Source organism: Toxotes jaculatrix, chromosome 12, assembly GCF_017976425.1.
Source record: "Toxotes jaculatrix isolate fToxJac2 chromosome 12, fToxJac2.pri, whole genome shotgun sequence".
Taxonomy (NCBI): Eukaryota; Metazoa; Chordata; class Actinopteri; family Toxotidae; genus Toxotes; species Toxotes jaculatrix.
In genome coordinates this window covers 19150787-19177623 of record NC_054405.1, presented here as the reverse complement: position 1 = coordinate 19177623, position 26837 = coordinate 19150787, and the positions used below count along the sequence as shown (strand labels likewise).

General features: G+C 41.5%; 2 protein-coding genes across 4 annotated transcripts; both read right to left on the bottom strand.

The window, feature by feature from the left end:
* Positions 1-4712: 4712 nt before the first annotated feature.
* Positions 4713-12515, bottom strand: LOC121191093 (prenylcysteine oxidase-like). Of its 2 annotated transcripts, XR_005895064.1 has the most exons (8): positions 12136-12515; positions 11316-11522; positions 10387-10561; positions 9206-9417; positions 8713-8853; positions 8102-8516; positions 5632-7510; positions 4715-5040 (listed from the first exon to the last, which is right to left on the bottom strand). XR_005895064.1 is itself a non-coding variant. In XM_041052168.1 (7 exons), the coding sequence occupies exons 1-7, from the start codon at positions 12242-12244 to the stop codon at positions 7261-7263; spliced, it is 1509 nt and encodes a 502-aa protein (XP_040908102.1). In that variant the 5' UTR covers positions 12245-12515; the 3' UTR covers positions 4713-7260. The 2 variants fall into 2 exon arrangements, 1 of the variants encoding a protein (XP_040908102.1); XM_041052168.1 differs by having other exon boundaries at positions 4713-7510.
* A 615-nt stretch (positions 12516-13130) lies between these two features.
* LOC121191145 (transcription elongation regulator 1-like) lies at positions 13131-26257 on the bottom strand. 2 transcript variants are annotated; one of them, XM_041052239.1, is made up of 21 exons: positions 26191-26257; positions 24724-24949; positions 24304-24456; positions 23402-23687; positions 23067-23309; positions 21901-21960; positions 20602-20802; positions 19796-19902; positions 19304-19389; positions 19002-19162; positions 18669-18750; positions 18358-18493; positions 17932-18021; positions 17689-17807; positions 17154-17304; positions 16819-16983; positions 16097-16279; positions 15535-15714; positions 15209-15292; positions 14310-14410; positions 13131-13894 (listed from the first exon to the last, which is right to left on the bottom strand). In XM_041052239.1, exons 1-21 carry the CDS (start codon positions 26235-26237, stop codon positions 13693-13695), a joined length of 3063 nt encoding a protein of 1020 aa, XP_040908173.1. In that variant the 5' UTR covers positions 26238-26257; the 3' UTR covers positions 13131-13692. The 2 variants fall into 2 exon arrangements, with proteins under 2 accessions (XP_040908173.1, XP_040908174.1); XM_041052240.1 differs by lacking the exon at positions 21901-21960.
* Between the last annotated feature and the right edge of the window lie 580 nt (positions 26258-26837).

Below are 26837 nucleotides of genomic sequence, written 5' to 3'. Positions count from 1 at the left end.
TTCTTCCTGACGGGTTCCTGGAAAGCGCGTGACTGCCCGACCACGTGGTGCGCTGCTGGGCCAATAGGAGCAGAGCCCGAGGCTGGGTGAAAACACTCCTGCAACATTTCACCAGACTCGATAAAGTGTAATTTTATAATAAGCATGTACAACATTGGATTTAAAAGATATCCAGTTTACAGTGCTGTCATCAGGGGCCATGGCTGGATTAACCTTGTAGGGGAACACCGGGGTAAAAAAAAAATATGTTTTTGAGCTCCTATTGATTCCCACTGTACAAGGCAGTGTCTCATGCACCCAGAAACCCAGTGCCCTACTCTTCAAACGTGGCTTAAATAACTCAGGTTATTGAATAAACATCAGGCTAAAACGACTCTGATAATTCTCATACAGCTAATTTGGTTCTTTAAACGCAGTTCGAGGGTTGTTTTGTTGATCCTGGATGAAGTAACTTTTGCTCACACTTTAATATGGATGGCTGAGCATAAAGTTACATGAGGTAGCTGTGTTGGGAAGCAGCCCGGTATGCAATGGTACATGCTGGAGGGCTGTGTTCATGTTTGGGATTCAAACTAAACTAAAGTGTCTTGGTCATGATCCAGCTAAATGTCAAAAAGCTGCACGTTGTCAAGTTTGGATTTAAGAACCTGTTCCTCTCACAGCAACTAGAGATAAATTCTAAACTAGTTTCAGATTCATGTCAAGTTGTCAACATTATAATCTGGATAACTCAGTTATTCACGTACAAAGAAAGGGACCCAGAACAACAGAGCTGAAAATGATTAGTTGATTAATCAAATAGATAACTGACAGGAAATTTGTCAAGCTGGAAATATTTTTGATAAATAATTAATTGTTCCAAAAAAATTTTAAAGCAAAAATGGCAAAATTACACTGGTACTATCCTTTTGACTGTTGCTCAGACTAAACAAGCTCAATATGTTGACGTGTTGTTTTTCATTCCTTTTCTCACATTTTATACGGTTAACAACAATCAATTAATCATAGAAAATAAGAAATAGGAAAATAATTGTCAGAAACCCCATATTTTTTGCAATTAGTCAAATTACATAGACCCAAATGATGTGAAGTGATCGTGGGCAGTTGCTTGCTTTGCTGGGATGGTAATCCAACCTTGATCAGGGCCGGAGCCTGTATTTTAGAAACACTGAAACTGTGAAAAGAGTCAAAGTTAAACAAGTTAAACACAATCGACTGTCTGATACCCATAAACTGCTCAACACAAGAAAAGTCTCCACTGAGCTCAGTCCAAAAGTAATTCTCTAAGGGGGGGTGTAATCAGCTGTTCCAGGCAGCTCCCACCCCTTTTTTCATTGGAAAGAGAAATTATGACTCCAGTCATTGTTACTATGCATGTCAAGGACTGTTCACAAATAAAATTAAACAAATGAATTATAACCATAGTAAAATGTAGATGAGGTCTGAGTTGAAGCTTTTAGAGAAAGAAAGAAAGAGACCCTGAAACGTCAAAATTCTTTCTGTTTCAGTATAACTCCGCAGAAATGAAAGCTGCCAGTGAAGAAAATAACACAAGCTACAGAGGAACATTCAAAGTAACCTACAACCTTCATCCAGCAGCTGACAGAGAGGCTATCTCTGTCTGTCTGTCCGTGTGTCTTGTGTGATCAGTTGAAGCTGGTGGCAGTAGGAAACAGTCCCACAGCTTCCCATTGCATTGTTCTAAAAGTCTCTGAGTGAACAGATCACACACACACCAAACAGCCTGCAGAGAGCTCTGCCAGTATTTGAGAGCTTCTCGTGAAATGAGACTTCCAGTGAATTCAGTGCATCCCCAAAGCATCTAGTATTTTTCCATTCAACAATTCCGCTGTTATTATTAAAGCTGATCTTTTTTTTTTTTTTTGACTTTCATGCAGGGCACACAAGATGATGATGTGTTATCTGTTATCTGTGTTAACGCTCTGGAATCTGGACTCATTCTGGTTCATTTTTGCCAAATTTCCGTGCATTCGTTTTTGTCTTTGTTCATCACCTTTTAAACTGTCTTTATCGCACATGCATGGTATTCTTTATCAGCAGAAACTCAGCTGTAAGTCGGACTCATCGTTTTGTCAGGTTCACAAGGTGTGAAGCTGCCAGAAACCTTAAAGGCAAGAAAAATGACAGTCACCAGCAAAAATTCTGAATTTTTTCAGTCATAATCAGTCACTCAAAATATTATTACAGAACTGTTCAAGGCTGAAAAAAAAAGTTTTTAAAGTTCGTGTAAAGTGATTTCATCCCATTTTGGTTTGGGGTCTTTTATGTATCCCTATCTATGTCTGTGAATCACAGAAAATATTAATAATTTAAAGTTTTAAAAAATGAATATGGCCAGCAGACATAAATATGATGCTGCGTGAAAGCTTTCTCAGCTTGCCTCTTCATCATTTACAGCATTTATAAAGTTGTGGTACTATAAATTAATACTCAGTGTGTTCACTGATGACTCCAGACATTGTTTACTTTTCATTATGAGTTATGTGATGTCTTCAATGTTTGCAATGAGGGTGAAAATGCTACTAGTTCTGAGAAAATGACTGCACCATTTAAAGCAGAACTCCAGTGAATTAGGTTTGCACTTTTATAAAGTTGGGAGACAAGAGACAGATCAAAAACAGAAAAGGTGAGTTTCAAGCTTCAAAAACACTGGATCCTACACTTCCCACAATGCAACTCACTAGTGTCTCTTATTTGACTCGTTCTAGCTGGTAAATGCCCACATCTTAAGAGCTCCAAATCTCAATAACATGACCAGACCATGGAAATTAATTTTTGATCTTTGAGAACAGTATGTGAAACAACACAGATCTAAGTTCTTTATTAGAATAGTACTTCCTCCCTTTGCTCTCAAAACAGCCTCAGTTCTTTGTGGTATGGTTCTGCTCCATGTTGACATGATTGCATCACATCATTTCTGCAGATGTTTTTTTTTTTTTGAGGGGGGTGGGGGGGTTGAAAACTTCTCTGTCTTTAGATTTCTTCCCCTAAGAGCCACAAATTATACAACCATTTAAACTGAGCTTCATTTGTAAAACTGGTAGAGTGGCCTTTTTTTAAAATTTTGCTTTCGATGTTTGTAAAGCTACTTACAGATGGAGCTTGTACTATGTGAAGTAGAAAAGAGTTCGATAATCTTGTTTCAGGAAGCAGGCTTTTCTGAGAGTAAGCCTAAATCCTGAGACTGGGTTTTACTCTGCAAAGTTTTCCAAATAATTTATTAAATCTGCTCCATGAAACAGGCTCAAGATCTCTCCAAAACAAAAGTTCTTTTTGATTTACAGTGGGACTGTTTATTATTTTATTTCTACCCATGTTTCACCAAAATGAATCATATGTTTGAGTCTTGGGACACTTCGTTTTGAATTGTCCCTTTATCAGCACCGTGCTTGTGCTCTTGCTGCTTGAAGTTAAGAAGAAATAGACACAGGGCCCATTATATGCTTCATTATAGTAAACAGATGATTGTGGTGAGCAGGATGAGCCTTGTTGCAGGTCTGTTGGTAGTTTCCATTTCCTCCAGAGTTTCTTGCTGGTGAATATCTATAATTAGACGATGAAATAATCTTCCTCCACTCTTTCCTGACGTAAAAGCTAAATTCTGTCTTAAATCTTTAGAAGTGGGAATCCATGGTCTGGTGAACTTCATTTTGAGTCTTTGACATGACATAGTTGATGATCTAGAGGACAGTGAACTTGACATATGACCATTTCTCCAGGATCAGTACTTCAATAAAAAAAAGTTCCAAATAAATAAATAAACAGCTCAGTGTGCAAATAAGTTCTTTCACAGCCAGGCAGATTTAGATGTTCTCATGATTGTAGCCCAGTATGAAAACATCTATCACAGTGACAACGCTACAGCATCTTGTCAGTTAAAATGGATAATTCTGATTTATACATCTGTAAACCAAGATTTTTAAATTATCCACTGGAAGAACTGTGGCAGGAGTTTATGAGCACTCAACTGCTGACGCTAGGCGTCCTGTTAGTGACATATTACTTCATAACTTCTCTTTCCATGAGAAGAACATTACACTTCAAATGACCATCAGCAGAATGAAATCAAGCAAGAAAATAAACTTTGTTGATGGTGAATTTTCTCCTTATCTGATGGGCAAAAGATTCAGTATATATGGGTGAGGAAATGTATTGCAGCTCACAGTACTTTGATGCATAAAGGAGCACTTAAGAGTTTTAGGACTGTGAGGGAAGAATATAATTTAGAACAGCAAGATTTCTACAGATTCCTCAAAATGCAGCAGAATTTTAAAGCTGTCACAAAGACGTTAATTTGGCAGACCTGGAGGACGGTATAATGACAGTCTTCATAACTGCTTATTACTGAGTATAATACTAAAATGATCTCTAGAATTTACAACAGATTTTCAATAGAAAATCAGAAAGTGCACTTTATGCGTAAGATAAAGTAACAGAGTTCTCTCTGTGGAGGAGTAATGTAAGTGGAAGACTATGAGTTCCCTCTTTCTGAGAGAATTTTGTTGGAAGAGTTTTGTCCTGTTCTTCATTACTCCTATAAAGAAGTGACGCACAACTGCTAATTCAGATTGTTGGAGGCAATGCCAGATGAACAATGCAAATCATTACCATATCTCGTGGTCCTACCCTTTTTTCATCTCTTACTAGAATAGTACACAGCATTTTGAACCACTAAATTCTGTGTATTAGTATACAGGCTGCACCTTTATTTTGAAAGGAAGTGTGCGGGTTCAGCCAGACAGTTTTAATTGTCTTTCATTTTTTTCCCATTCTGTACTTTTACTCGCTATGTAAAAATCTACAATATTAAGCATGAAAGTTCATTCTGACCTTGGAAATAGTCCCAACTCAAGGTGTACCTACTAATTTTTTCAGGAGCTTTCAACCATGTCACACTCATGCTTAACTTTTATACCAACACAGAAGTCCAAAAAGTGGTATGGCAGAAATCACATCAACAGGTCCATCTTCATGACAACTGAGCAAAATCCTTCTGATGATGAAGACTGGGCGATACATCTGAAAGTTACAGAGCAGCTATTAAGTGGACCTTAAATTGGGATTGTTCCATAATTCTGACTGTGTGTATTTGTATTGTGTATTTGTTATACATCATAGCATATTAGGTACTTGTGCTACATGTATATATATTACTGCTTTACATGCAGAAGCTGCTGCTAAGTAAAAACCTAGAATTTCAGAAAAGTCCATTGTTCAGAACAAAAGACAAAAAACCTTCATCTCAGCTCGACCGCTGTCATTTCTGACACCATCATGGGGTTTTGAAATGATTTCATCAGATTAAAGGGTTGCAGTGTTTTCTCATCACATGCCACAATCACATTATCTGTCAACTGAAGTCCTTTGGAATCACAAGGTTTTCAGATGACAACAGTGGCGTGAAAAGTCCAGAAATCCACTTCAGTCCAAAGCCACTTGTATAAATTTAAAAATAAATAAAAGAAGGCATTTCTCAAAGTCTTTTGAAGATGAACAACAGTCAGTGGTTTCTTATCATATCACGCCATTGTTTTTAACCCTTTCCATTTCTGGAAACTGAATGTCCAACTCTATCTTCATTTGTGTTTTTCCCAAGCTCACAGCACTTACTTACACTAAAAAGCAGGCTCTCAATGAGGCTTCAGGGCTTTGGAGAAAAAAGGAAAAAGTGTCATCATCACCGCCAGCAGCTCCACAGATATGTCCTCTGCTTTTATTCGGTCCAGTGTGAAAGCTTGTTGGCTCCATTCCCCTGAAAAAAATGTTCCCACTGGATTATGCAACAAAAGCAGCAGGAAGGAGAGTTAATGAAATAGTCTGATGAAAGGGCCAACAGTGCATAGCACCAGTGGCCACTGAATAATGATTTTATTAATTTACAAAAATCCTGCTGAAATTATGTTAATGAGATCTCCTTAGTGCCAACAGCAAGTCCATTAACAATCCTTAAATTCGTGGATGGTAATAGCAGTGCTGCACTTGTTTTTGATTAGATGTCAGAGTGCTGATTTATGTCCCTCAAGGTAAAGTTAAATCATTGACTGGTCTGTCTCACGCCTCACAGCTGCTACAGCGCAGGCAAAAGGAAGCCATTTAAAAGCATTCATGCTCTCAATCTTGAACCCATGAGTGTCAAAATATTTTTTTGACTTGGGCACAGGAATATTTATTTACACAGTGCACCAGCAACTCAGGAAAACTCTCTCCCTACAGTCCATTCACTTTCTACCGAGATAAATATCAGCTGGGGTTTTCCATGGTTGCTTGGTTTCCTATTTTCTTGGCAAAGAAAAGCTGCCTGCGGCTGAATTTTTGGATGAAACCACCAATTAGTATTAGAATTAGAATTAGCAATCAATCCCCAAGCAATACTGCAACATATACCATATCTTCTGTCACTGGCACAGAGAATGAAGCAATCAGCCAGATAAAGCCAGCTTTCAGCTTGTTTTTCTGTTTGTATTTAACAAGGTATTTATCACTGATTTCTGATTAGATGCGTATAGCAAAAGTAATATATTGACTGGATGTGTCCCTAAATACACTTTTCCACTGAAGACTTCTCACAAGTTAGTTTGTAAAACCAACAAGGACGTGTTCTGGCTCAAAAAGCCAGCAAGGGATATATTTGATGCGCAGTTAAGACATAGGATGTGTGTACATCAGATCTGTCATAGAGGTCTTCACGGGTCCAAAATTATGGACCCGATCCACGACGCCCTAAAATGCACATCTTACATACTACTACATTCCTACAGTAAGCCTTGCTTCAGTTCCCTCCACAGAACAAAGATCCTGGATATGTTTTGTATCCTTGTCTGATTTGGTTTATTTTCCATTTCAAAGAACAAATCTGAGCAAACAGGGTTTGAAAGATATATGACGAGCTCAGTATGATGTTCACCAGTGAAATGACAGTGAAGTTCACAGTTCTCATTCTCCCTCAAAACACACAGTTTTCTCCCCCCGTGTGTATGAACTGATACCACCACATACACTCGAGTCCATTTGGATCCACCTAGGTACTAGACACACTGACACAAAGACCCGAGACCCGTGGCAGTAAAACGAGACCCTACGTTACCTGATTAGACAAAGCAGAACCAAGTGGACCCGTGAAGACCTCTACTTCATGATGCTATAAGCTACAATTACCCAGAAACCATCTCTCTGCCTCCCTCCGCAAACACTTTGATCTGTATCTTGGCTGACGCGTGTCTTGGATTTCAGGTAACGAGGTCATAACTCAGTCTTGATCCTGTGCATCAGATCTCTCTGGTCCACCATGTCAGTCTGTCTGTTCCAGCGGTGGTAAGCCAGCAGGGCAATGTTCTTGGCAGCCACTGAGCTCATCTCCATGGCACTGCCGGCCCACTCAATACCATTGAGGTAGTAGAGATTGGGGTGGAGCTCCACAGGCGGCAAACCCTGGCTGCTGCCAAAATGAGAGTAGGGCTGCCACTCTGTCACCTGCACCGAGTAATACGACCTAAAATTGAGAGGAACATAAAGAAGGAAAATTGTTATTCTGCTTTTTAAGAATTTCTCATTATGCCAGAGCACAATCACCAAGTTTAATAACTGTTGTGTGGCTGCTGTTGCACAGAAGTGGGGCGGCCCTTTAGTCCAAACTGAACTATTTCAACAACTATTTGACTGTTTGCTGTGAAATGTTTTACAGAAATTTGTGCCCCTCAGAAAATAAATCCTACTGACTTTAGGGATACCCTGAATTTTCCATGAGTGCTAATGTGAGGTTGTAATTTTTGTTTTTTACTGGACTGTCTTGATCTATGGGATGGTTTGCCATGAAATTTGGTTTGCACATTCATGTCTGCTAGCGGGGCTGTAGACTCCTCCTTTTGCAAAAAATCCCAAAACTTCACTCAAATATCTTTAGGTTTTTGGCAGGTGGTCAGACAACGTCAGCTTGGGCTTTGGAAAATTAGAACAGTAATTTCTTCTATGTTTTGGACCAAATATGAAAATGAGGAATACTTCAATGGATTATGAAGTAATGAAAATAATAGTTATTTGCAGGGCCAGTTGATACCATGATTTCAGGAAGGAAGTGGCTGACCTGAAGAGTGTTTTGAGCTGAGACTTGTCCAGAAGCTGTGGCGAGAACACTTTATACACTCCAGCCTCCTGTGGCTGTTTACGCCGGAAACCCGCCGAGATGTTGACGGGACAAACACTAGCCACGCTGTTGAAGAACAGATCAGGTGTCTCAGTTGTCAAGATGTTGGCGAAGGGGAACAGGCGAGGGTCCGGAAAGCCAAAGAGAGAGGTGTTGAGGTAGCCGTGGACAACAGTTGCTACAGTGCTGTGATAGTTGCCAGGAAGCTGATCAAAGGGTGGAGTGAAACCTTGGAACTGGAGTCCAGATTCGACATTGGCCTGAAGCGGCGTCGCCAACACCACAATGTCATAGAGCTCTGATCCCGTCCTCCCTGCTGCTGTGGTGAAGCTCAGCTCGTACTGGAGTGCCTCCCCTGTCAGACAAATACATTAAATCAGCGTCAATATTTTGTGATATGTTGTAAACCATCTATCTGAATATGCGGTTTCAATTCACGTTTTCAAGGATAATTTCAAGTGCTGCAATTTCAAAGAGATCAATATAAAACTGAGTTAAAATGAACTAGTAGCTTAACATGATGCCATTCAGTCAACTTCGAGGTTAAGCACCTAGCTGGACGAGGGAGATGGTGTTGACTTGTGCTTGCAGCAGGTTAGCGTTGGCTATCTTCAACAGGCCAGAACACACCAGCTTGTTACCTCCTTCCACCGCCCACTGGTTGTTCTGGGCGCCAGCTAAAGACACAGCGCCTGAAACACACACAAACACACTCACTCACAACAGACAGCGCCAAGTTCTATAAACCAATTATCAGCTGCCCACACATTTTCCTGTTCTCTCGCTCCCACAGGCCACCCCTCCTCTCACCTTGCTCTCTTCTATTCTCGACTACCCGCTCCTCCCTTCCTCATCTCCTATATCTTTCTTCTTTTCTTTTCTCTTTCTTTCCTCTCTCCTGACCTACATCAGCAGGGACAGAGATGTTCAGCTCATAACTGGTCCTAATTTCAGGGCTGCAGCCTTCCTCTTCTCTCTCTCTTCCCTGTCTCTTTCCTGCTCGTCACACCCTCACTCCACTGCTCATTTCTTCCTTCATCTGACCTATGAAGGCGGGGATGCTGACGTTCTGTCCGTAGTTGACTCTCATGACAGGTGCGATGACCTCGTCGATGAAGCGCTGTGAGACACCCAGCTCCAGCAGTGAATCAGAGAGCGGCCTCCGGGTCATGTTGATGAAGCCACTCCCCCCGAGAGAGTCCAGCAGCTCCTCCACTGAGCTGAAGGCATAACCGTGGGCCTGGTACTTGTATATCCTTTATTATGCATGTGTACACAGACAACAAATAAATGGTTAATTAGTAATAATAGTAGTCACTTAAGTCAGTAAACAGATTCATAAACAAGATATAAGAATCTTTTTTCCTCACTTCTATCTCAAAGTTATCACAAATTTCTCAGCAATTATCTGTGAATAACAAAAAAGAAAGAGACACAGAGACAGAGAGAGATACAGGCTCACTGCTGCTGATCTAGAGAGAAGGCAAAAAAACAAAACAGTGATACCAAGATAAATAATTTCCTGAGGGAGGAAATAGTGGTCGGAGAATGGTGATGGTGGAGGGGTAAAGTGCAAATCAGGGCCTGTTTCATGTTTCAAGCTGAAATTGAGTCATGGTAACATGCAAAACCTTTGAACTCTTGGCCATATTTGACAGTCATGCGTGAGGTTGTGCACCACCTGATATCTGAGACAGGACTGGCTGGTCACAGGCATCATTTCTGGCTGTATACTGTGTTGTTTTGCTGCTGTCGGATGACGAGAGCTGAATTTTCATTTCAGTGGCCCTCAGCTATTTCCGGCAGATGGTTGTCGATATTTATACAGACCTCATGCTCTGAAAGTCGCACACTGAGTTGAGGTTTTGCAGCGATTAAGGCTAAAAACACCTAAAGCGTAGGAAACAATAAATGGTTCAGCACAGGCTTTGCTCATTGACTGCAACACTAGAAGGCAGTGTTTTGCATTTCCTTTATACCTGAAGCAACTGTTTTTCTATTCTCTGAGTCACTTTGTGAAAACACTGGTGGCAAGAGGGTTTACACCGGAAGAGAAAACATGAAGCATATCATGTAGACCAATCACATATCATTTTGAAGAGGTGCAGATATATGTAAATAAAAGTGGGGCCCCTCTGTGAACCTACAGAGACACGCCAGACATTTACAACAGGCAGCTACCGTGAGACTAAACCACAAAGAGGACATTCATATGTCTGGCTTACCTCATGAATTTCTCCATAATTTCCTCCACCCACATTTGCAGGCGTATGAAGCTGATGCCATAGCGCCACCACAGTCGGAACAAGTCCAGCAGGTACCAGTCTGTCTCCTCTAGAATTACCTCCTTGCCGTTAAACACTGCTGTCTTTCCTGCCATGCTGCGGCGATACTTCAAACCTTGGGGGGCCAACACAGGTTAACACAGGGGACAAAACACACACAAGGAGTGATTTCATATAGAATTTGTTTTTGTTTTTTTGTCGGGTAAAATGCACCTGTTCATTTTTTCTGTGAAAATAAAAGACAGAAAATATTCAAATAAAAAAATATTCACAAACTGTGATTTCACATTGATAACTCATAGATTCTCTGAAGTTCTCTGTACAATCATTTCATGCAAAAATGCAAAATAACAAAATTTAAGCAGTTGTGTGGTCTGATTACTTTGGCATGGCACTGAATATTAAATGCAGAACCACAATGACATGTCTTGCTGTCAGAGAGCCACACAAGATGTTGCTTAGTACTACTTAGTAACTCAAAACATTTACGTGTATTGACTGATGGCTGCTCTTCCTGACAGCTTACATCTACTGGAGGCCCAGAATTAATATGATCAAGCTACTTATCTCCATTGCCATTACAAAGGATCTCTACAAAAATGGTCCTTGTTTCCACCAGTTTTCATATCTTGTAACCCTGAACAGATGTTTGAAGTTTCCACTGAAATTTGTTTTGAAGCCAAGCTGTTGATTTAACTTGCTTTTCACTATTTAACATGCAATCATGCATCTTTTCCATCAAAACTAACTAGAAAAGGACACAGTGGCTAAATGAATACCAAGCAGTCACTTACAGAATTTATTGTCCTATTAGCCTTTTAACCCTTGTGTGTGTGTGTGTGTGTGTGTGTGTGTGTGTGTAAACCCACCGAGCTGTTTGACAAATTCCTGCATGTGGAGGTTGAGGGAGTGAATGATGGAACCTCCAGACTCGTAGTCATTGTGATTGACCGTTACGGTGGCGAGACGACCCCCGACCTCACCCTTTTCAAACACGTCCACCTGTAACTCGGGGCCAAAGTGCTGCCGTAGGAAGTGGGCCGTGGCGCTGCCCCCTATCCCCGCCCCAATCACAGCTGAAGCACAAGGGATTGAAGGGGAAGGTTGAAATCACAAGGAGATTTGGAAGTGAAATGTGTCAAATAATCACCAATCGTATGGATTTATCTACAGTAATGTGCAGACATTTGGGGACTTTAGATGTGCTGCCGTGCAATACCATCAGGGAGGCCTCTGATGTTGTCAGGTGCTTTTAAAGTTTTTTTCCCCACATACTTGCATGCACATAATGGTCATATGTTCTTTTTATTTGTTTATTTATTTTTAGCTTTGTTGTATGTCCATGTGTATCATCCAGGACATTGCTACTGGTACAGCAGGTAAATTGAGAGTCACTAGAGCCCAGAGTCAAATTCCTTGTATCCACAAACATACTTGGACGATAAAGCTGATTCTGATTATCTCCATTACTTGGATAACATCTTTGGACAAATGAGGCAGCACTGGGTTCTCTGTAAAATCTAATAAAAAGGACAAAAATAAATAAACATCAAATCCAATTTTTCTCACAAATTATTAGCAGCATTTGATAAAGCTGCGGTCGGACCAGCTTGTAACCCTCTGGGTGCCGGCTAACGTTGGCTGAATTCAGCGACCAGCTGTGATGTTTTAACACACTGCTTTCCTTACCTATTTTAGAAGGCGGAGCTCCGTCGACAGGAGCAGGTCCCTCCGGGTCTCCGACAACCGGCCAGGCTGACAGAAGGACGGCGAACAGCGGGAGTAGAGAGCCGGCCATAGCGGAAAACAGAGCTGAGATGAGCGGGAGGAGAGGAGACGAGCAGCGACCGTTAACCTACCACATTAAGCTAGCTCCCCTCTTTCTCTCCCCTTTGCACGGGCAGTATTTTCAGAACAAGGCTATTCACATGTCTCTTGACTCTGTCGCTGTAAATGTAAGGTGCTTATTTTAAAATTGGGTTCCGGATATTGGAGAAAAGATGATCTGGTAATGGTGATGATGATGATGATGCAGGTCGATTCGCTAATGAACGGCCGTTTACATTCACGTCCGGCAACATCACGTAACGTGAACCGTTGGCTTGTGTCGGCCAATCGCAGCCGTCTGATCAGGTCTACGTCAGATTATGAATGAGTGTACGTATTTTACGCACAGCCGCGATTCTCGGTTTTATCAACGCAGCGTTCCAAAACTTTCAGCATGCCGCAGCACGGTGCTATTGTTCTCCACAAATAAAACATGTCACCCATCATCAAGGATAGATAGCCAACTTAGCAAGGTGGGCAACTGCGCAGATGCCGTAGAACCCCAGTGACCCAGCTTTACTTTTCTCTGTTGCCTTTTTATATAGTTTGATTAAACAGTGGATGGGCAATACCACAAAATGCCAACTAATACCTGGGCCAGGATCCCAGGATTGTTAACTGCAGCTGATGTTGGGAAGAGAAATTTGTCATGTTTATGTGGTACATGCATTATTAAAAGGTTACTCCTGAATATATTTTAATTACCACCAAATACGTGGCTTTTTAAAAAATATTCTTTGCTTGCATGTTTAAGGAGAAATAATGAAACTGCGGGGGTTTAGGTCAGGATTATTTTCTCATCCAGTAATGGTGGAGCTTTACTATAGAAATACACCGGGCAACATATTGAAAAACAGTGGAAGTTGCCTTTATTTCATTCAACAGAGAAACTGCTGCGACATTGGAGTAAACCACTGAGCAGAAACTAACATTCACACTGAGCCGCTGAAACAATGACTGGCACAGTGGAGCAGTAAGGCTTAAGGACGCCTCAGACACATGCACACACACTCACAGACACACACAGACACACTCCCACACACACTCAACTTCATTTACATCAGCTATCTTACACCTCTGTGGCTGCTCGGGCAGCAGCCTCATCACCATCCCTCTCTCCCTCTAATGTGGTCAGTCAGAGGTGAGGGGTCAAGGGTCACCTTGAGATCAGGTAACCTCTGTTCCCTGCTGCTGCCTTTAATGCAGGGCTATTTCAGGGCTAAGAGGCGACATAACACAGAGACCTTAACCGTTCATCTCTATGGTACATCTCTAAGCAACATAACCCCCAGTAATAACACTGCGAGGCCAGCTGTGGGCCTGGAGGGTGGGGTTTAGGGGGTGTTGGGGGAGGTCATGCTCTAGCCAAAAAGAGGGCAAGGAGGAGAAGGGCATCGGCCGAGAGGGTGATGTGATTGGTCACTTGGTAGAGCGTCGGGTGGGCTCAGAGGCGGTGGGGGGAGGTGGTGGGCCACGGCGGTCTAGGTCTTCGATGTAGAACATGATGAGCTTCCTGCGCTCTTCGGGGACACACTCCAGAACAAGGTACCGCTTGTCATTCTGAAGGATTTTCTCCACATCCTTGAGATGCTGCTCTGACTCTTGGATCAACTTTCTTGACCTGGGGGAAGGGAAGGGTGTGACACAGGCAGAAGGCAGGATGGTAAATGGATTCAGAGATTTAAGAACAAGCCGCTGTTCAGATTTGGGTTTGTGTCTTCCTTAGATGCTTGTTTATACTGTCTGAATCAATTAGGCAAGAAAGTCACTTTAATTCAAATATTTTAACTGGTCAGAGCTTAAAAATAACACAAAATGTGTGTCAAAGGACAGTTTATCCCCCCTCCTGAGCCATCTGCAGGTTTGCAGCTTGTCTTGACTCAAATCAAAGAATCTTCTAATCGTTTACCAAAGTTGTTAAACCCCAAAAAATGAACAAAAATTTCACCCATTTCACAGTTACATTTGAGATATTTGTAAAATAATGAACTGTGAACACTTGTTTTGATTGTGCCTATGACAGTGAGTGCACAGACCTGTAGGTGATGAACTTTGTCTCCTTTAGCAGGGTTCTGAAGTCAGCTTTGGCTGTGATGTACTTGTCTTTGATGTAGTCTTCAAACTCACGTTGTCTCTTCTACAGAGAGATGAACACATCACACACACCAAAACTCAGACATGATGTGGCATCTATATCACATTTCTGTCATTACTTCCCAGCTGTTTATAACATCAATTCCTTGTAACAGAATTAATAAATTAATGTGATCTGGACCCGGATGAGTGGCAAATAACTGTTGGATGGATAAACCAACTACAAAATAAAGTTTTTACTAAAACTGACACTTATTCATTATGAGTCAGGGAGCATCTGAGCAGTGACAGCGTTTGCTACAGGACTGATGGTGCTGTCTTTGGGTTGATGGACGACATTTCTATGGAACAACTGTGTAATCAGCCTTAATCATAGTTTTTTGTTTACCCTACCTATCAGCTGGTCCCATAAATGTGGAAAAATGAAGGAATGTTGTTTAAGGTCAAGATTATTTATGCAAAAGAATAATGACTTCGATGAAAATTGATTTAACAAGGAAAGATTGAGGACTGCTGTCATGTGGACAAACTCAGCTCAGTTCAGAGAACAGACTTGTAGCCACAAGTTGAGAGGTTCAGTCTTTATAGATTGTTCTGTTAGTCTGCTCTAACTAACAGAGGAAGAATGTTTAGGCTTTTTTTGTTTCTTTAATCACTTTGCTTAAGATTCTTGCAATGTAAATATACCATATGTTTTAATCCATCGCTAAAGTCAAATAAATTAGCATCAGAAAAGTGACAGATCTCTTATCATTTCATAATTACACAAAAAAATAACACTTAAAAATTATATAATAATATTATATATAATAACACTTTTAAATAACATTGAAAGCCTTACTCTGTCACTGGAGGAGAACTTAATACAGCGAGGATCCTCCTTGATGACCTTCTTCACCTCCTTCCATGTAGTTGTCAGAGTGATCTACAATACAAACACAGGTCTGTCAATAAGCTCTTCAAATGAATCAGTGATCCAGCTGATCCAGGTCGTTAAACTGCAGAGAATAATTTTCCTTCTTTGGTTATAGCTGCCCATGTGTGCACACATGTAAGAAAAACGTAAACAGAGTAAATTAACAGCAGCTTATTACAGATGACTGGCAGCTTTTCCAGCTGTTGACACTACTTCTGGCACCTTCCTCATTTGATGTTTTTACTTCTCACCATGCTGGTCTCGTCCAGTAGCTGCCTGAAATGCTCTTTCTTCTTCTTGGCCAGAGCTTCTACGTGTTCGTTAAACAGTTTCTCCTTCTCCTCTCTCTCCAACAGCGACGCTGACTCCCAGCGATGGTCCTTCCGCAGGTTACGCCGTGTGTCTGACCATGTTGCATCTGAAGAACGTACCTGTGGAATGAGTGAACAGAAAACAATATAAATGCAGAGGAAGAGTAAATATCATTTAATGCTCTCTGGAATTACAGTTTTAAGAAAACAGACAAACTACAGTTTGTTCTAGTTTACAGGCACTAGTTCCTCCTGCCAACATACTTAGATTTCTCAAATATATAGTGCTCTGATGCACTTATACCTGCAGTCAAACTGTATTTGTAAAATTTGACATGCTTGTGTAGGAACTCTAAACAGAAACGGAACTATACCTTCTGCTAATGGTTAGAATCAGTTGTTACCACACTTTTCTTATCAAAACTTGAAAAAGTGAAAAATAAATCCTACATCCAACACAGCATATTTTATTGGAAAAACAAAAATCTGCGGCGCATCTCACCATATCAGACATGAGAGCTTTGAAATGCTGGATGGCCTCCTCCCTCTTGTGCTGCTCCCTTTCCCGGTCGATCTCTTTGGTCTGTTCTGATCGAGCCTTCTGCACCTCACGCTCCCTCTCTCTGAGACTGGCCTCGATACGAGCCTGCCGTTCCAACTCTCGCTCCTTCTCGATGTCAACGCTCTGTGGGGGATGAGACACACAGTGCGGATCAGTTTTTTTTCCTTACCTGATGCCGACAATAGATAGGTTTCCATCCAAGTGCACTGCTGCTTTAAATTTTGGAAAATTAAATCAATGAACGTTTCCATCCAAATATTAAGGTTTGATTTGTAAAGATAAACAGATGTTGGCACTGATTCTCCAGTTGGGTGTCAATAAAACAATGAAGAGGAAGAGGACACAACCAACACCACACCAACCTTTCCACCTCTGCATGGAAATTTGTATTTCTGACATTTGAAAGTTTTTTTTTTAATTTTAGGAGTTTTTTTATGCACAAATTTTGCATAAAAACAGATGGAAGAAAACACACTCATTCAGGGTTAACTTTCAAACTAACTAATGAATCTTACAGTGTACACACAAAAAAGTCCATTTCACAGACTTACTTCATTCATACCCACTTCTGTATAAAAGTACATGAAGAATTATCAGAGCAATCTCTCACACCTGATTCATGTCATTCTCTCCATCTTTCAGACTCACAGAGATGATCTTACCTTGGCCTGTTTTTCCACGTACTGTTTGAAAAGTTCTTCTCTGAGTGCAGAGCTGTCCACAGACTTGTATCTAGGGTCAGTCTCCAGCCGCTCTTTAACTTTGCTCCACCGCTGGCCTCCCTCTATGTGCTGCTCATTTAGGAGATCAAAGAAGTCTTGCTTCACCTGAGACCAAACATGCACACATAAAAATGAATTAGAAATCTGTTCAAAAACCACAGTCTGCAGGAGAGCAGGAATCCTGCAAATGGTAGAGTGTAAGTAACTTGCTAAAAGACAAGTCAGCAGGGCAACAGACCCCTGCAGACATCATTCGACACCTTCTCTCCTGATACCTTCTCTCCTCGGGACTTGGAGTCCTCTTTCTCTCTCTTCCTCATAGCGGTGATGAATTCCATGAAGATAGCCTCCCTGTCCTTCATCTTCTCTATGGTCTTAAATCGCGGGTCTCGGCCGTGCTTCACCGCAAATTCACTAAACGTTGTTCTGCAAAAAAACAAAAACAAAAAAAACCCTACTTTTTACAATGCACAGTGAACTGTTAAAAACATCTCATGGAATGATCTCTTCAGCACAATGGGAAAGAAAGATTTATTAATGACTAATTATGCTAAATACTAATAATATTATGATATTAAATGTTGTGAGTTAAGTCCCAAACTGTGAAGGGAATTATAAACTAACTATCCGTAACCCACTCTCGGCATATAATTATGTTAAGATGAGAATTCTCTTTTCTTTGTAGGCAGCTACTTGTTCACATCTGTCTGACGAAATATCAGCACACAAGACTGAATATCCGCATACCCGATATATCTTTAACACACCAATCACAGACCATCAGGTAGAAAAACTGGCCTGTCCCTTTACCTGGGTGTGAGTTTTGCCTCCTCCATCATCCTCCTGAACTCGTCTTTGGCCTGCATCAGCTTGTTCTTCTTCTCCTTCCTCTCCTCCTCCGCACGTGTCTTCACATACTGATCAAACACCTGAAGTGGGCATAATCACAAAACTATGACTTAAGGATTTTTAAAAGTACTCTTTACACGAGAAAGATTATACTATCAGAAAGTGAGAATGAGCAATATGTGAGGGAGAAGAGAGAAACTGAACCTGCTTTCTCTCTTTTGGGTTGAGCAGAAGGTAACGTGGGTCAAACACAATCTTATGAAGCTCTTTGTCCCAAGTTGAGAATGCAGACACCTACATGTAAAAGAGACAATACTGGCATTACACAGACAGTTACTGTAAGCTGTAGCCATATCCCACAAAAGTCTACTACAAACTTTACACATGCACTAACATACTAAACACAAAACTCAGAAAACTGTTACGTAAAATTTCATCATTTGCTCTTGACAATAAAATCCTACCAAGCAATGAGAATAATTCAAGAACTGACAAGGAAATAAGAAACAACATAAAAACCTTTGGGACAACAAAGTCTCTCTCTTAGCCAGTGCCTAAAAGCCCAGTCATGTGATGGGGTGTCTTCAAATAAAGACCAACAAACTCTGGTTAAAATGTCAAGTAACTTACCCCTCTCTCCAGCAGCATTTCTCTGAACTGGGTCATCCTGGCCTCCAGTGGCACTATAGCTCGTTCTCGGGCAGCTCTGAGCTCTGCTTCCATTGCTGCTTCCTTCTCCGAGTCGGCCTCCTTCACATCCTCCTTCCTGTGCGAGTGAAGCCACAAAGAGTCACAAGAGGAAGTGAGAATTATGAGAGATGAGATGAGGTGGAAAAATAGGAAGATCAAGACAAGAAGAGGGTTAAGCACATGATTTCCTTTAGTGACAAGTTAACTAAAAGGTTTTACAGTACTGTAGCATTGAATAATGGGATACTCACTTCCTCTTTTTGGCTTTGGTTGGCTCCTCATCCTGATTCTCTTCAGTAGCAATGGCTAATTCCGGCTCTTCCTTATTGATTGCTGTGCATGAACAGTAAACAGTAAAATAAATACTACAGACACTGTGGCATACAGCGTTTAGAAGTAATAGCAGCTCTCTAATGATTTTTATTTACATCCAAATCACAGTGTGTCCCTGATTACACAAACCATAAATATACATTGCTCAGTATAAAAACCATTAGTCTTTCTCTGGACACTGGTTGCGCTCCTTAGAAAAGTAATGTGTTCAATGTCATAGTGACTGACTGCATGTATGTCTTTGTCCACACCTGTCTTCTTGCCGTCCTCCAAGCCTCTCTTGTGCGGCGGCTCCTGGATGTGCTTGTCAACATCAGCTCGACCAACCAGCTCCTCGGGTCGGTCCCACATGGACAGCCGTGTTGTCGGGTTGTAGAAAAACACGCGATCATCACCCGTCCATACCACACACCTGATATGAATTGATTGACACACACGGCCATCGAGAGGCGGCAAGGAAATAAGAAATAAGAATTCAATAAATTTATTGTGTTAAAGTGTAGAGGAGAGATAATGTGGCCTGTGACGGGGGGGGGGGGGGGGGGGGGCGTACCATGGTGTGCCAGGGATAGGGTTGGTGGCTATAGGCCTGGCTTTCTGAGCTGCTTTTTCCTCCTCCGTCATCTCTTCTTCCTTTGGCTGCTCGGCAGAAAGACAGAAAGACAGAGAAGAAAAAATAGGTTCTCACCATTACCATTGCATTCAACTGTTACACTAAGTGCCTTCATGACCTGTGTGTGCTGATGGGTAGTACAAACTACAACTACTAACTTTCTATTGTTTTTAGAAACAAGAGCATTCATTTGTCACCCAGAATCTTTGCCTCACATTTCTCCCTCCTGCAACTCTCACCTCACAGTTCAGTGTATATGTTTGATGCTTTTATTTCTTACACTGTGGAATATCATAACAATAATTTTTACAACACGCTTTGATAATACTGTATTAAATTAGGGTCATAGCAACAAAGCATGTTTGAAATTCAAAATGAAACAGAACACTGTCTCATTTTGATTTTTGTTTTTAATTTCTACTCTTCACATACCTCCTTCTCATTGTTAGTGTTTTCTGTTTTGTTCTCCTCATCCTCCATCTCCATGGCCTCAGCTTCTTCCTGGGCCAGACGCTCCTTGGCCTTTTCTGCTTCTTTTTCTGAAGGCGAGGAGAAAAAGACACACACGCACACTAACGTGAGTAAAAATGGTGCAATGTAGCTCAACAAATAAAGAATGTTATCAATTCTATCATATTCTTTTTCCATAAAAGCTTCACTTGCTAATAAGCCATACCTGCACTAGGTTTCTGCAAAGTTCACCAGGTTAAATTTAAGACTTTTAATACCATTTTTAATGCCACACAGTATGCCATTTAATACCTGTTTCACAAACATACCAACCGTAGTGAAAAAGTATGACAGAAGACCAGCAGGGCTTATACACTCAGACCTACTTTTAAGGCTAAAAGGCTATGTCCAAAACCAAGAAGTTAGGACTGAAATGCCCTTTTTTCCCCAGCAGATTCTCCAAACTCAGCTGGTTTGGAGCCACTTTAAGGCTTAGGATGTTTTGTGAATATGGCTCTAATGTGTATGACTGTGCACTAACAAATGACAATGTTGTTGGAGAGCAGAAAATTAAAGTGGGTACAGCTTTTGAGCCATACTGGAAACCAGCTTTAAAGAGCAGTTTAAGGTTAAGACTTGGTTTTGGGGTTCAGGTTAGAACTGGGTTTTGGTTAGGGTAAGGGTTAGGCATTCAGTTTGGATGGTTAAGGTTACGGTAAGGGGCAAGGGAATGTATTATATCAACAAGGGTGTGTGCGTGCGTGTGTGAGCTACCCAGCAGTGCCTACCTTTCTCCACCAGGGCCTGTGGTTTCTCCCAGGTAGACTCCAGTGTTCGGTTGTTGTAATAGTACGTTTTCCCATCAGCTGTTTTGTACTCTGACCACTCAGGGAGCTGCAATGATCCAGCCATGGAGGCAGGAGCTGCTGAGAGAGCCAGCTGAGGGTGCATCATGGAAACTAAAGGCGGGCCCATACCAGGAAGCATACCTGTCATTAGTCAGAAAGGAAAGAGACGGACCATGATTGGATGACAGTCATCTTTCTGTCTTAGCCACTAATAGTAGTTACAATGGACTAAACTCTAAAAAAGGAATTAGTTTATACATAATTTTGTGAAATGTCACATTTATAATAAACAACAAGTATTAGGAAAACCAGAGGTAAGAGAGTGAGCTCCACGGGCAAAATGAGACTGATTCACTGCAACTTAAAAAGGGGCTTTCCTTGAAAGCGTTTCTCTGGTTGTCTAGAAAAGTAGATTATTAGATGAGTGCGTGAATAAAAAAAAGAAAAATAAATAAATAAAACAATATTATCATTTTGTGGAAGAAACTGCATAAGTCTAAACACAAGTTATTGACAACAAACACAGGCCACATACACAAACAAAGCAGTGACCACACACACAACCATGCCACAAAAGAGGACAACCACATGACCACAACATGTAGTCCTAACTGTTACACTACTGAAGCACTACTAGACAGCAGCAGCTCGCAGTAATAGGACTGTCCTTGGTCTCTGTCTCAGCTTGAAATCATCAACCACAAAGCTAAAAAAAAATTACTGATCCATCAGTGACTTTGCCCAATCTAATAATTTAGCTGCCGATTTTCAAATGTACTCTCATTTACCAGTCACAGTAAACAGAGCAAAACAATTGCCAACCAATTCCTGAGGACAACACACAAACAAAGTGAATAGTCTAAAGTCTGCAACAGGGAATATTTGTATTTCCAGTCTGGCTTAAACAAGGGAATGGTGGAAAGTAGACTTTAGCACACTGTCCAGTGCAACATCTTAAAATTATGCTGGTGATAAAATGTTTTATGTGACACATTTAATCCAGAGCAAACAGGTCATGTGAAATCGGTGTCAGTGTAATCACAATCAAGCTGCATATTCTGCTTCTTTTTGTTGAAATGGTAGAAATTTCACCACTGTACGCTGAATGGATCATTTTCACAGCATTCACCGGCGTGCCACTGTTTGAGGGTTCCCATATATACCATATGACTCATGTAGACATCATTCACTACCATGCCATCTACTGTGGGTCTGAGAGGCGAGCGGCTGGGTGTTTACCGTTGGCGCTGGGGCCTGCCTTTACACAGGGCGCACCTACTATCTGCATCATTGCTACACCTGAAAGAACAATGGACAAGCAAGCATCTGGTTGAACACAGCAGGACACTAGACATCAGCTACCATGGTGTGTAAGAGTTTGTGTGTGTGGCCCACTCAGACAAACACACGCCCAAATTTTGGACTGAGCATCTGAGTTACTGTTGATGATTATGTGCTTGTGGTGTATTTTGAGAGCACAGTGTTTACAATCTAAACTAAAATTCATTTGGAGGCTATTATATCCAAATTTTGATATCAGAAAAGAAGGAAAACTATTAAAAAAGCGCATTTGAAAGCGTGAGTGCTTAGTGTTGGAACACCACAAATCTCAAAGTCAATCAGGAAGCTCTTAGTCTGATATTGATCAGTTGAATAAACAACAACGCTAATCTAACCCCAGCCCCACCTGATCGTAATTCTGATTATGCCAGACACTTTGTCCACAAAGAACACAATAAACTGAGGAATTTCACTACCCAAATAAGCGTTTCGTTAAAAACAAGGACAGAGAGAAACAAGAAGGGATCAAAGAAGACATATAACAGAGGAGGAGAGAAAAGCAACAGAAACAACTCTGAAAGCAAACACAGGACTAACAGGAGCATTTACATTTAAATTTAAGCCACTGACTTGTGCTGTGTGACCCTTCAACAAAATGCTGCCTGACAAATCTGAACTGAACAGAGTTACTCACTACCAAGAGATATCTAGTTGGAAGCCTCTTCAAAAGATTTGTGACATTTACATGTATAAGTTGTGGGTGTGTGTCCCCATTGCATCACTTACACACTGTACTTTTTACTTGCATCTATGAGTAAAATGCTGCACTATAGGCTGTCATAAAGGAGAGCAGCACAGCAACAGTAGCAGGCTGAGGTGGACAAAATTCAGAAGAGTGTAGGAGAACAGATCACCTGAAAATTGAAACTCTGTACTAGAGACCGACCAATAAGTTTGCAGTATAGCTCTGTAATGTATTTACTGCAGGGTTGTTTTTCTGGTTCCAGTAGGTTGTATTCCAGAGGTCATCTTATATTATATATAAACATCTATAAAAACAACTGGTTAGTAGCAGCTAGATATCATGGCCTGTGAGTCTCATGCTCTTAGTCTGCGGTTCTTACCTGGTAGAGGAATGTGCATGCCTGGCAACGGCACCCTGAAAGGTGGCACCATGACAGGGGGGAAGGCAGGTATGGCTGCAGTGGGCTGGGCCACACTGTGAGGCAGGGCTGCAGGCAGAAGTGGCACAGTCTGCACCGCCGTAACAGGTGATGGCACCGTGGAAACAGTCACCACAGTGACTGGAGACACAGCAACAGTTGAGGTCACTGTGGCAACAGGGGTTAGGTCTGCTACAACAGTGGCTTTTGGGAACAAAAAGAGAAAAAAATAAAGACTTTTATTTTTGCTTTTGTATACGTGGGAGTGTGTGCTTGATATAAGACTGTGTACTTACCTGCAATGGTCACAGAAGGGGAGGGGGAGGTGTTGGAGTCTGGACTGGAGGTGAGGGAGCGAGAGGAGGTTGTGGAAGGGGCTTGAGTAGGGGAGGCTGTTGCTGTGCTGGCTGTAGTGTTGACGCTGCTTGAGCTGGCAGCTGCAGTCACCCCCACACTTGCACCAGTCCCTGCAGCCCCAGCCCCACCTACAAGGAGAGGGTTGAGTTCAGACTGTTGAATGATCTTCACACCATCTGGTTTACTCCACGATGACTCTCTGGTCCTGGCATTGTAGTAATATGCCTTTAAAAGGGATAACAGACAAGAAAACACTTTAACTTGGTGACAAATCGTGAGAATGTAAAGCTAGGCATCAAATTGATATATGTCATCTATCCCTGCGATAATACCACAGGATTACTTTTTAATAATGAGTTTATTTGATTATATTGACACATACTAAGCAAGATTTCTCTCAAAATGACTTATTTTGGAAAGCCAGCCAAATTATCAGTCAAATGGTGAAGATATTATTTAGACAGTTTACCACAAGATTTTTCTTTAATCAGGTTTAGTGTGTGTGTGTGTGTGTGTGTACCATAGGATACAACAGTGCTCCAATGTAAAAAATCATTTTCAGAGAGCTAGTGGCTCCTTTGAGCAGTGTAAAAACTTCCTCCAGCAAAAATATTTAAGTGCAATCAAGTGACTATGCCCATTAGATCAGCCATGTAAGCCTAATGTCAGCTCAATATTTTACACTGCATCATCAGACAACCCTTGTAATACTGATGCTGTCTAAACCAGGACTTCTGGGCTATACTGTTGGGAAGTCATCAATCAAATCTCCATCCTTTTCTGGGCTGCATAAACTAGTGTAACAACCCTGCTTTGTGCTTAAGTGAGGCTTCCAGCTTACCTTTCCTTCTGACGTCTTGTTCTCTACCCAGATCTCCTCTGTAGGGTTGAGTGCAGGAGTTCCAGATGCAGGAACGGGGGGCATGCCGGGGGGAAACAGCATCCCTGGAGGAGGTGGCAGGTTACCGATGGGAGGGGGAAGGAATGGGGGTCTCTGCAGCAAAAGATGGAGACTCAGCATTAAGTTTTCAAAATCAAAGGAATGGTGCTAGGAATCTAAATTGCCCCATTAGAGTCCTCTGTCCTCCACCAAAAGGTGACTTCATTGGGTATAGAAAATGATCAGTCAGATAAGCAGCCAACAATTTAGCCAATAGCTGTACTTACTGAATCCTATAAATTGAAATTAGGTCTGTGAGTCACTATTGTATCATTCAGAGGAGTAGATGGTGGAAGTCAAAGAGACTGTAAAAACAGTCACCTGTAAATGGGGAGGTCCAATGGGCGGTGGCATGCCTCCTGGTGGTGGGATGGGCGGCATGTTGGGGTCAAAGGGTGGACGTGCAAATGGGGGTCGTGGCGGAGGTCCCCTCATCATCCCAAAAGGAGGTGGTGGTGGCCTTAGGAGTGGCGGTGGGCCTCTTAACACTGGGGTCTGGGCAGGAGCAGGCGCAGGGCCGCGGAACCGCACTGCCTGCTGCGCCATTCTAGCACAACAAAGTAATTCGGAGTTACAACCTGTGCTCAATGGCTGATATTGCCATTTTTATCAATATTTCAATGTGAACTCACTATTAAGCTATTCCACAAAATTGCAGGTAATTCTAATGCTTGAAGGTAACTGTGACTACAGGTAAGAATGGGCAACAAAAAAGAAAGAATATACAGCTACCATATTAAGCACGGAATATTTTTCCTTAATATCACTCAGGTGTGGCAAATTTAAAATTGTCAAGTCGTTCAGTGCGCAATAATATGAAGTCACGCTGAAGGCTTCTCCTTTAGCTGTTATTTAGAAGTCATTGTGGAAGAAATCCGGCATAGTCATTACTCTATAGTGTAATTATAGTAAAGCACCAACATTGTCCTTCACAAGTACGATGTCAGCATATTAACATCAACTATATAATGGAGGCGATACAAAACACTGAGGGGCATATGTCTGTTATGAAGGAAGCAGTCTGTACGACTTAGCCTTTATGGTTTTGTAATGATACAGATGCAGTATGAATTTGGGAGCTGACGCCCCCTTACTTCGTAATGGACAATAATTTAAACATCCAAACTACTGACGCCTTTTGCACAAAACTGTACGTGAGCTGCAGAAATGCGTTCAAGCGCAATAACGTGGTCGTTGCTGTTAAGCTGTGAGGTTTATTATACCACGTTTAGAATGAATTCTTCATGGTGGTCTACAGTTGTCCGGGTAGGGACATATACTTCGATTCACAATGAAAAACAATAAAACACTCCATCACTGAATCCATTTTTACTTGGACTAACAGAAAGCCACTCCATTCAAAACACTGAACGGGCGTGAAGTTATGCGCCCCTGCTTACTAATGAATGTAGCGTAGCTTAGCTTAGCTAGCGGTCTGTTAAGCACTAACATTTGTGCAAATAACGCACATGTGAGGCTGGGGCTGTGTGTGATCACAAACCCCGGAGCCCGGTGAGTTAAGTAGCCCGGTGTAAGAGCAAAATATATGTCGGTGTTTGACCTGGCTGCCGGTGTTTACCGCATGCCACGAGCAGAGAGCAGAGGCGAGCCGCTTGGAAACACAACCTAGTTAGCCACCGCTAGCTAGCTAGCGTGGCTAGATTCTCAAGTAAAATCACTGTACATCCCAACCTCTCGACCAAAAACGACTTCACATAAAATCTCAGATTGTGCTTAATATTCCACTGAGCCGATACCCATTTAACATGTTATTTGCTATTATCTGACCTGTTGTCGTTGAACCCGATAGCCTCGTTCTCTGCCTGGTCCGCCATTACAGGAAAATGTAACCGCTCTCTTCCTGGAAACGCCCCTCAATGATTTCTACGTTGTGTATTGGCTAAACACAAGTGTCAATCATAACGCAGTTAGAGTTATGAGAGCTCTGATTAGTTGGTGTCTTTTTTCACAGGGATTTAGTCGAGCGTTCATTGGTCCGTTTATGTCCCATTTTTCACGATGTCTTTGTTCAAGTAGTGTGCAGGGTGTTGTGGTGAACAAGGTGGACTGTTACCTCTCCCACTTTTACATGCTTCTTTAGCTGTTACCACTTTTCTCTCTGTTTACTGTGGTGGTGGTAGGTATCTTGTATGTTGTGTTGGTATTTTGTGTAACCATTGTTGTGAGCAGTGGTGGGAAAAGAACGGAATTCCTATACTTAATGTATCAGTGGGGAAAAGTAACTAGTACATTAACTCAAATAATGTTCTGACGTTCTTGTATTTGAGTATTTTCTTTCCATGCTACTTTATGCTTCTACTCCACCACATTTCCTAAGGGAATATTATCCTTTTACTCATTACTCATATACTTTTTACTCTACAACATTTATCTGACCGCTTTAGTTATAGTTTAATTAAAGTCACCATTTAAGA